Raw genomic sequence first — 11,402 nt, 5'->3', positions numbered from 1 at the left:
TACATAGATGGGAGGTGTTGAATGGAGCTGAAGGATGGGGCTAATAACAACTAACAACAACTAATAACAACAAGATAACTAATGTAAAGCATACTGTGTCCATAATAAGTATATAGGTTATAGGATGAGAGCTTTTGTGAAAGAGCACAGTTAGAAAGATATGGCACATAGAAGCAAACCGGATGGACATCATGAAAATGATCGGAGAGGTTGAGGGTAGAGGAAGCTCAGGAGTAAAAATAAACAAAATATAATTATTGTAAAATTGACAGTGTCCATAAAATGTATATAGTATGTATAAGTTGGAAGTAGAGGCCTAAGCGTTGTTGTTCACTAGTTTACTCCAATTAGGGAAGGGGTGGTGGGGTTGAAAAGTAATAAAGGGAAATATATTTAAAAAAAGGATATGTATATGTATGTATATGTATTTATATGTATGTATGTGTATATGTATGTGTATATATATATATATATATATATATATATATATATATATATATATATATATATATATATATATATATATATTTTGCGAGAAAAAAAACATATGGGGGATTGGAAGTGATGCAGACAATTACATTGATGGAAGTTACAATCTATCTGCAATATTAAAGCTGATCTACCCCCCAAAAAACAAAAACAAACATAACAATATATATTTTTTAAATCTTGTAACCCTTTCATGATGAGCATGTCTAAAGGCTGAGCTTGCTTGTTGAAACACAAACAAGATGCAAAATGGACAGTTCCAATACAGCATGACAGAGGACTCCAGATGTATTTACATAGTTCACTTGACTTCCTTTTTTTATAACCTTTCCTACATCAATACTGATCTCAAAAGGCTTGATGGGTGAGAGCGCCTACCAGTGCTCATTAAGGAAAAGGGAGGAAGTACAAGAAGCATTGACAGACTATTATGACACATGATTAATTACTCCCATCAAGTGGTCAAGTATGCAACTACAGTATTATGTTTCTGTAAGTGGAGAGAAAGAAGATCAAGATTTGTGAATTTCAAAATAATATATAAAATATAAATACTTAGGATCTCAAAATAAGGTATGACTACCATATAAGATATTTTCTTCATTCCATAATGATTCAGACTATAACAGCTATTTTCAGTCTGTTTAAAAAGTTTTGCATAAAATATGTTATACAGCCCATTATTAACTAAAGGTTTTCAGTAAGCCATAACTAATGGTCCATAGGCTTTGGGGATCCATAATAAATACAAATACAAATAGGCGTACACATATTTAAATAGAAAATATACCTCTATGGGCTCGTTACATGGTTATCAAGTTTAAAAGGCATTATATCTATATATCGGTTAGTGTTACAAAACTGTTACAAAGTGTTACAGTTACAAGCTAGGTAGGACAGGGACCCTAAAAATTGTAGCCTGAAGGCACAGAGTTTCTAAACTCAGAGGCTCGCGAGACTTCCAGGAATGCTTGCGAAACAGACTGAACATACTAGGCCGGGGTTTGGGGTTTGAGAAGTCAATGAGAGAAGTGCAAATCATTTTCTTGAGTTGTTAATTTTCTCGAAATTTAAAAGCACAACCTAGATTCGAGCCAATGTCTTAAATAGTTGAACATGTTAATACTCCAACCTTGTGAAAGTGTCAAACTGACCAGCTGGCTGGAGTGTTTACGGACATATTCAATCTCTCCCTATCCCAGTCTGCTGTCCCCACTTGCTTCAAGATGTCCACCATTGTTCCTGTACCCAAGAAAGCAAAGGTAACTGAACTAAATGACTATCGCCCCGTAGCACTCACTTCTGTCATCATGAAAGGCTAATTTAAGGATCATATCACCTCTACCTTACCTGACACCCTAGACCCACTTCAATTTGCTTACCGCCCCAACAGATCCACAGACGATGCAATCGCCATCACACTGCCCTATCCCATCTGGACAAGAGTAATACCAATGTAAGAATGCTGTTCATTGACTATAGCTTAGCATTCAACACCATAGTACCCTCCAAGCTCATCGTTAAGCTCGGGGTCCTGGGTCTGAACCCTGCCCTGTGCAACTGGGCCCTGGACTTCCTGACGGGCCACCCCCAGGTGGTAAAGGTAGGAAACAACACCTCCACTTCGCTGATCTTCAACACTGGGGCCCCACAAGGGTGCGTGCTCAGCCCCCTCCTGTACTCCCTGTTCACCCATGACTGCGTGGCCATGCACGCCTCCAACTCAATCATCAAGTTTGCAGATGACACAACAGTAGTAGGCCTGATTATCAACAATGACGAGACAGCCTACAGGGAGGAGGTGAGGGCCCTGGGAGTGTGGTGCCAGGAAAATAACCTCTCACCCAACGTCAACAAAACAAAGGAGCTGATCGTTGAGGGAGCACGCCCCTATCCACATTGATGGGACCGCAGTGGAGATGGTGAAAGGCTTCAAGTTCACTGACAATCTGAAATGGTCCACCCTCACAGACAGTGTGGTGAAGAAGGCGCAACAGCGCCTCTTCAACCTCAGGAGGCTGAAGAAATTTGGCTTGGCACCTTAAACCCTCACAAACTTTTACAGATGCACAATTGAGAGCATCCTGTCGGGCTGTATCACCGCCTGGTATGGCAACTGCACCGCCCACAACCACAGGGCTCTCCAGAGGGTGGTGCGTAGTTTGCCAACGCATCACCGGGGTCAAACTACCTGCCCCCCAGGACACCTACAGCACCCAATGTCACAGGATGGCCAAAAAGATAATCAAGGACAACAACCACCCAAGCCACTGCCTGTTCACGCCGCTATCATCCAGAAGGCGAGGTCAGTACAGGTGCATCAAAGCTGGGACCGAGAGACTGAAAAACAGCTTCTTTCTCAAGGCCATCAGACTGTTAAATAGCCATCACTAGGCAGCTTCCACCTGGTTATGTAATCCTGCACGTTAGAGGCTGCTGCCCTATATACATAGACTTGAAATCGCTGGCCACTTTAATAATGTTTACATATTTTTGCTTTACTCATCTCATATGTATATACTGTGTTCTATTCTACTGTATTTTCGTCTATGCCAATCCAACACTGCTCGTCCTAATATTTATATATTTCTTAATTCCATTATTTTCCTTTTAGATTTATGTGTATTGTGTGTATTGTTATGAATTGTTAGATATTACCGCACTGTTGGAGCTAGAAACACAAGCATTTCGCTACACCCGCAATAACATTAGCTAAATATGTGTATGTGGCCAATAACATTTTATTTTATTTTACACGTTTTCATTTTCATCAAAAAACAACTTTATATCCGAGTGCTTTTGATTTGACTGCCCACACATGCACAGTTTGGCGCGAGACGGCCGTTAGACCCAATTACGTATTTCTACGCATGACCTTTGCTAGCCAATCAGGGATTTTTATTGGAGAAGCAGTTTAGCATATCTTCGTACTGTACTGTCTTTGCTGAAGGTGTGCCACCATTCAACATTGCGCGTGCGCTGTTCTACAAATAACGATCCGACGTCATTCAATAATTTGTATTGTCAAATCAGGTCGCTTCTGACATGGACTCTGCACTGAATTTAGGCACTGTGTTTGTGACATTTCTCAGCGACTTCAAAAGTGTAGTTCTTGTGTGAGCTTCAAGAAGTTTGTTACCGCGTCTTCTCTGCTTATTAGGGTACCTTGTTTCAGTGATGGCATTGCATGGCAAAGTGGCTTTAGTGACTGGTGCGGCGCAAGGTTTGGGAAAAGGTTTCTCAGAAATTCTTCTACAAAACGGAGCAAAGGTAAGAGTGCGCATCAGTGTTGTCAATCAATGAAACTGTGTTACGTTTTGTAAATGAATTCTAATATTAAAAGAAAATAACGTAATCAAAATATATTTATTCGATGTTACATGATTTTCTTTAGTGTAAAAGTAATCTATTGGTGGTCTTGTATGTTTAGGTAGCCTTGTTGGATATAAATGAGTTAGGAGGGAAGGATTTGAAGGCTGCCTTTGATAAGGAATATGGACCAGACAGAACACTGTTTCTAACCTGCACTGTTGAATCAGAGGAACAACTAAAAGGTAAATTATCACCCACATCACGCTTCAAGGAAATAACCACAACTGACCATATCCATTCTGTTCAGCATTACCTCCAACACTGGTAGTGATTTCAGATCATGTTGATTAACAAAGATAAATGTTAGGCTACAATTATCGACTTGCCACAACTGAAGTTTCCTCTGGGGAAAATACAATTATTCTCATCTTTCTTTAAATCTGGTTGGAATATGCTTGAGGAACTTTGAGCAGCAATTGGGTTTTACTTTACACACAAACTCCAGTGAGTCATATAGACTACAGTAAGCCTACAGTCAGGCTGAAAGGGTGGACTTCCTTTTCTGCTGCATTCTTTTGTGCTTTCTTAGGCACACTAATTCCTCGAGGAGCAGAACAGTTGTTTATTTAATGTATGGACAAATAACCCTCAAATCAACTGAGTGGTTCCAATGTATTACTCAGTAGATTCAAAAAGAAGCTGATACAGTATCTTTGTCAACATAAAGTTCTGACACAGTAATACCGGGTAGGACTTCCCTTCACTTAAGGGTGTGTTCGTAAATTCGCACTGGCTGTCTACTCCGATTTCAGAGCACTCTCGTCTGAGTGTGCCAGAGTGCAGAATAACTGATGAATTTACGAACGCTCAAAACCCGTTGAATATGGCCGGTGTCAGTAAACGTCGCCAAAAGCGTAATTCAATTGTTTTCAGCAGTGCAGTTAGTCACCAACGCTCTGAATTTACGAACACCCAGAGCGCACTCTGGCACTCTAGATTGAATTTACTAACACACCCAAAATAACAAGTGAGAAGTAACTCACTCACACCTTTTTCTTCACTTTGCAACTCACAGTGACATTTCTATTTATATTCTGTTGACAGATGCCTTTCAGAAAACGGTAGAGACGTTTGGGGGCTTAGACATCGTCTGCAACAACGCTGGTATCATCAATGAGAAGAACTGGGAGAAATGTGTTTCTATAAATCTTGTAAGATGGAGGAAGTATTTTTTCTGTTGCATTATTACTGAGTTTCCTCTAACTGTTTAGGGAAGCTGTTGCCACAAACAATGTTGGTGGTTAGCTGAGCAGTCTGAAAAAGTGTCTTACTCCTCTGGCTTTGGCTAAGAACTTCTGAATTTGAGTAAAACAACACCTTGAATTGCAACAACAGTTCTCAATGATCTTCATTCCAAATCATGTATGAATTCAATATTTGGGCTATGATATGCCGGTATATAAGATTATACACGACATAACTCGTCTTGTCTAGCTAAGATACACACCATACGTATAGAAAACATATGTTTGTTAAATGGTTGTTATGAATATGTATTGTCATTGCTCTTCTGTTTATAGGACTATGATTGTTTTATGGCTGTTCTTTTCTTATTTTTAATCTTTTATGGCTCTTAAATGTTTTATACCTTGTTTTTATTTTGTAGTACTCTCTTTAATTTTTGGATTATTTCCATTCCATAATGTTAAGCACTTTGGGCTGCTGTACTGTTATGATCATCCAGGATTCATTGTGAGCCCTACAGAATGGAGTGGTGAGAGGCACATATCTTGCCCTCCAGCACATGAAAAAGGAGAACAGAGGGCAGGGAGGGGTCATCGTCAACGTAGCGTCTATGGCAGGTGCAGTGTCCATTTATTTATTTATATTTATTCCATTAATTGACTTTCACGTCAGTTACTTTTCACTTCAGTTGTTATAGTGACAATTCGAGAGTTCTTTGGCTGACTCTCGATTCCCAAATGGCACCCTATTCACTATATAGTGCACAACTATGGGCCCTGGTCAAGTAGTGCACTAAATAGGGAATAGTGTGCCGTTTGGGATTTAGCCCTTGTGTCTTCTGTTCTGACATCTGACTGAAATTATGTTTCTCCCCCTTTCCATAGGTCTGGGTCCTCTGATGACTGCTCCCATCTACACAGCCACCAAACACGGGGTGGTGGGGTTCAGCCGGGCTATGGCGGTATGTCCCTCTTAGAATCAGGAATTGGTGTGCTTGACTCTAATGGTCTTTAGCAGCTGCAGAGGTCAAACAAACGGATGTGTTTCGGCAAAGTTTCTCTCCTCCCAGGAGTTAGAAACTGATCATAGGGTTCCGAGGTAGGAGGATTGGGAAAAGCATATGGCCAGGAGTTTCCCCAGTTATAGGTTCTAACTAGGGCCTTGAGTTTTTCCTTGCCAGGCCACATGGTCAGGAAAAACTCTCAGGGTTCTAGGCATGGGGGCATAGACATAGATGATGGGGGCATAGACAATTGCTCGGTGTGACTTCACATACTTCTGTTTTAATCATGCACTGTATGAAGTCAATTGATTCCAAAGAGCCAGAGTATGTAGATTATCAGACTAAGGCACACAATTATGATTTGTCCCAAATGGGGCATCCCTATGGGCCCTGGTCAAAAGTAGTGTACAATAGGGTGCCATTTGGGATGCAACATAGGTTTGATTGAGATAATTCAGAGATTTCCCATGATGCACTTCAGTATCTGTGAGTAAAAGCAGACATCAGATTAGAAAGAGGATCCCTTATCTCTCTGCAGCACAGACAACGAGGGTGACAAAAACGCCATCTTCTCCTTTTCCTGCTATATGTCGCATCAGTTTCATCAGCAGCTGTGGCATTTGCATCGTAATTCTGAGAGAACGTGGTAGCAGGACATTTCGTCATTTGTACAGGAAAACCACAACAGAAATAACAGCAGAACATTAAGAGTTCCTCATGCTCAATTGAGGTTCCCTGTGTCAGTGGACAGTAGGCAGGGACTGATGCTTCTTTGTGTTCTGACAGGATGTCTCCCGTGTGTGCGACTACGGGGTGCGAATTAACGTCCTCTGCCCTGCGTTCGTCCAAACCGCCATCCTCGCCTCCCTGAGCTCAGAGGAGACTGCGGGACAGTTTGCCGGTCTGAGGGGCGTGGCAGAGAAACTACTGGAACAGTTTGGTGTGCTTGAGTGAGTCTGTCCTCCCCAGACCCTTTCATTAGATGGGCAGTGTTAGCAATGTTAGGTTCATTACCCCACCCCATGTAGCCCTACTACAGCACAGAAGCGATGAACACTACATGTTTAGAGCAGTAAACTCACAAGCTACAGTGTTGTGATGATTTTACACAATGACAGTATGCTACAAATTAGGCTGCACATTTGCATCCCACAAACAAACAGATGTTAATACCTCGCATTGTTTGTAAGACAGTCAACGGATAACAATGCACACTCCCAGAGAATTCACTATTAACAACAGGGGCCTGTCAGTGTTGCAACCTGTAGGCAGGTGTGTGCGCTCCGTGCTCACTGGTAGGTAGGGAAGAGAGGAGCGGGTTGGTCTCTGTTTTACGGTATGCTAAGGACATGTTGTCACATGTTTCGTTTCAGAGTCTCTGAGGTAGCCAAGAACTTCTTGAAGCTGGTGACGGACGAGAGTCGAAACGGAGAGGCCCTTTCGGTACTGAAGGAGGGAGCTTCATACGTAACGTTTCCCCAAGCGGCTTCCCAGCTACCCAGTATCCTTGCCCCCTCTCTGTAGCAGAATCCCCCCCCCCCAGCTACTGCTGTACTACCCATTGTGGTGGCAGAATTTGGGGTGAGCTGCTCTGTAGCCTGTTCTGTGTTGGACTGTGATGTTATGCCTTTCATAGACTCCTGGTATGTCTGCACCCTAACACAAGGCCATTGTGTTCTGGAACTGTTGCTTGTATAAAATAACTGTTGTGTAAACAATATGATTGTATTATCACCTCCCTCTATATAAGGGACATTTACTCTTCAAGTTCTTCCCTGTGAAATCAGAGAGATCTCCCTCGCAGCTGCTTGATTAAAGATGTTTCTGTTGTGCAATTAAATAGTCTCTGCCTTAATCTTTGGATCGAGTTTTCCACAACATTTAGTGCCGTGTCCCGAATGAGAGCGACCTGACTTTTTCCATCCGTTTCGCTTGCTTGGTCCCAGACATCCCTCTGGCCACAATAGCCCCCCCCCCCCAAAAAAAGAGAGACCTTATTCAAACATTTCTGTGAGGGACTGTCTGTTTTCCAGCCGAGCCTTAATGGTGAAAGATCTGTCCTCCTCATCCATGACATTTTGGGGTTCAATTTGGCAGAACTATGTCCCTATAATAATGAATCTGACCGGTTAACATTGATCAATGGGAGCACAGTGGTTTCTTCAATAGTAGGGACCGGTTTACCTATAATCACGTGAAATATACTGTTGGACCAGTGCAGTGCATTCGGAAAGTATTCAGACCCCTTGACATTTTTTTTAACGTTACAGCGTTATTCCAAAATGGATGAAATAAAAAGAAAAATCCTTATCAATCTACACATAGAAATGTTTGCAAATATATTACAAATAAAAAAACAGATACCTTATTTACATAAGTATTCACACCCTTTGCTATCAGACTCAAAATTGAGCTCAGGTGCATCCTGTTTCCATTGATCATCCTTGAGATGTTTCTACAACTTGATTAGAGTCCACCTTTGCTATATTCAATTGATTGGACATGATTTGGAAAGGCACACCTGTCTATAGAAGGTCCCACAGTTGACAGAGAAAAAACCAAGCCATGAGGTCGAAGGAATTGTCCGTAGAGCTTCGAGACAGGATTGTGTCGCGGCACAGATCTGGGAAAGGGTACCAAAACATTTCTACAGCATTGAAGTTCCCCAGGAACACAGTGGCCTCCATCATTCTTAAATGGAAGAAGTTTGGAAACACCAAGATTCTTCCTAGAGCTGGCCGCCCGGCCAAACTGAGCAATCGGGGGAGAAGGGCCTTGGTCAGGGAGGTGACCAAGAACCCGATGGTCCCTCTGACAGAGCTCCAGAGTTCCTCTGTGGAGATGGGAGAACCATCCAGAAAGACAACCATCTCTGCAGCACTACACCAATCAGGCCTTTATGGTAGAGTGGCCAGACGGAAGCCTTTCCTCAGTAAAAGGCACATGACAAACCACTTGGAGTTTGCCAAAAGGGACCTAAAGGACTCTGACCATGAGAAACAAGATTCTCTGGTCTGATGAAACCAAGATTGAACTCTCTGGCCTGAATGCCAAGCGTCACGTCTGGAGGAAACCTGGCACCATCCCTACGGTGAAGCATGGTGGTGGCAGCATCATGCTGTGGGGATGTTTTTCAGCGGCAGGGACTGGGAGACTAGTCAGGATTGAGGGAAGATGAATGGAGCAAAGTACAGAGAGATCCTTGATGAAAACCTGCTTCAGAGCGGTCTGGTCTTCAGACTGGGGCGAATGTTCACCTTCCAACAGAACAACGATCCTAAGCACACAGCCAAGACAACGCAGGAGTGGCTTTGGGACAAGTCTCCAGCCAGAGCCCGGACTTTAATCCTATTGAACATCTCTGGAGAGACCTGAAAATAGCTGTGCAGCGACGCTCCCCGTCCAACCTGACAGCGCTTGAGAGGATCTGCAGAGAAGAATGGGAGAAACTCTCCAAATACAGGTTTGCCAAGCTTGTTGCGCCATACCCCAATAAGACTTGAGGCTGTAATTGCTGTCAAAGGTTCTTCAACAAAGTACTGAGTAAAGGGTCTGAATACTTATGTAAATGTGATTTATACGTTGTTGTTTTTTTTTTGGAATTTGCAACAATTTCTAAAAACCTGTTTTTGCTTTGTCATTATGGGGTATTGTGTGTAGATTGATGAGGGAATAAAAAAAATGAATTTTAGAATAAGACTGTAATGTAACAAAATGTGGGAAAAGTGCACTGTATATTAGCAGGAATTGGATAGCCTGCAAGTAGGAAAGCATGCATGATGAACCCTCTAAGTGTCCTGCTGAAGGTGCTGATCCAGCGGGGTAAATACAACTTGCGCACCCACACGTAGATGTTTGTAAGTGGTGTAAAAGGTATTCTGATAAATGTTCCCAGTTTTCCCTTTATGGATCATTTGATAAAGATAAGGTTAAAGCAATAAACTACATCAACCTTTGGTAAAGCAACTGGACTTGACCTACACCTAACCAATAAAACTATAAACGCTTATGGGATTTCCTCAAACTTGGTAGTGCATTTTGAAACAAAACCCATGCCCTGTTCTACAGGACCAGTAAACGTTGAACAGGATTTCCTATATTCACCCACTCAACCATTTAATTTACTAGGAAGAGACTTGCTAAGAAAACTAAACGCTACGATTTATTGTACTTCCGATGGAATTTTTGTTGATATCCCTAACGATGACATTGTAAACCATTTCGTGAGTACACAAATTGAACCACTCCCCAAGATGGATTTTAAACCTTACACTAGGGGTAAAAGCAAAACATTGTTGGGAGTGATCCTGGTGTATTAGCAGTAGTGATTGAAAGGGTTTTCCTATTGGAAAGAATGAGAGGCGGCCCTTTTGTTTTAGACGTGGGGGGTACATAACCTGGCGGGTGGTCTGGGGGTCCTCCCCCATAATTTTTTGGGGCATCTAAAGCTCATTTCCTGCATTTTTACAATATCCATTATGCCGTCTCCATTTAGAACAAAAAGTAAGCAAAAATGCCCACGGTCATCAAACTAGGTAAGAGACCATTAATAAATATGTTTAAGTGATTTAATAATACTGAACTAGATCAAAGGTAATTCAATAATACATATTGTGTTGCACCTTCAACCAAAAGCCTAACAAATGAACAATTCTTGAAAAATACAAAGCTTTATGATTGTCTTTATGAAGACATTCTCTATATCAAATTTCAGCCAGACCGACCTGCCAGCCGAGCCGCCTGCACGCCCGACCCCCACCAGTCTACTCAATAACTCAACTCTCTCACAACACAATTTCCATCCCAGTTCACACCTTTATTTTTTTAATTCCCAAGGGAAAGGTTTGAAACAAAAAACTAAATAAAATAAAAACACATACACCTTAAATATACATTAACACACAGAAACAGCAAATCATCCATATAATTAATCTCGTAGGACTAATAGTACTGTAGAGCTCTTTCTACTTACACACAATATAGCTGGGTCACCCCGTCCTGCCCCTAGGGGTCCACGGCCCTGTAGCACCCCAACCCAACACACCCCACTCATCTTTAGGATGTTAGTGAAACATTCATTATTGGTTTCAAGTGTGTTAGGTCAAGGCCAGAGTGACAACCCACAGGACGGCAGACCTCCAGGGCCAGGACTGAGCAGCCCAGCAGCTAGGGATTGCCTAAATACAGTGGGGAGAACAAGTCTTTGATACACTGCTGATTTTGCAGGTTTTCCTACTTACAAAGCATGTAGAGGTCTGTATTTTTATCATAGGTACACTTCAACTGTGAGAGACGGAATCTAAAACATAAATCAAGAAAATCACATTGTATGATTTTTAAGTAATTAATTTGC

General features: G+C 41.9%; 1 protein-coding gene across 1 annotated transcript; it reads left to right on the top strand.

The window, feature by feature from the left end:
• Nucleotides 1-3,493: 3,493 nt before the first annotated feature.
• Nucleotides 3,494-7,889, top strand: zgc:56585 (uncharacterized protein LOC393297 homolog). Its single transcript, XM_041886711.2, has 7 exons — nucleotides 3,494-3,759; nucleotides 3,920-4,043; nucleotides 4,906-5,012; nucleotides 5,567-5,663; nucleotides 5,931-6,007; nucleotides 6,836-6,999; nucleotides 7,423-7,889. Exons 1-7 carry the CDS (start codon nucleotides 3,667-3,669, stop codon nucleotides 7,571-7,573), a joined length of 813 nt encoding a protein of 270 aa, XP_041742645.2. The 5' UTR covers nucleotides 3,494-3,666; the 3' UTR covers nucleotides 7,574-7,889.
• Nucleotides 7,890-11,402: the final 3,513 nt, after the last annotated feature.

This window comes from Coregonus clupeaformis, chromosome 9, assembly GCF_020615455.1.
Source record: "Coregonus clupeaformis isolate EN_2021a chromosome 9, ASM2061545v1, whole genome shotgun sequence".
NCBI classification, from domain to species: domain Eukaryota; kingdom Metazoa; phylum Chordata; class Actinopteri; order Salmoniformes; family Salmonidae; genus Coregonus; species Coregonus clupeaformis.
The sequence above is the reverse complement of the archived record's forward strand: the minus strand, read 5'-3'. Positions and strand labels throughout refer to the sequence as shown.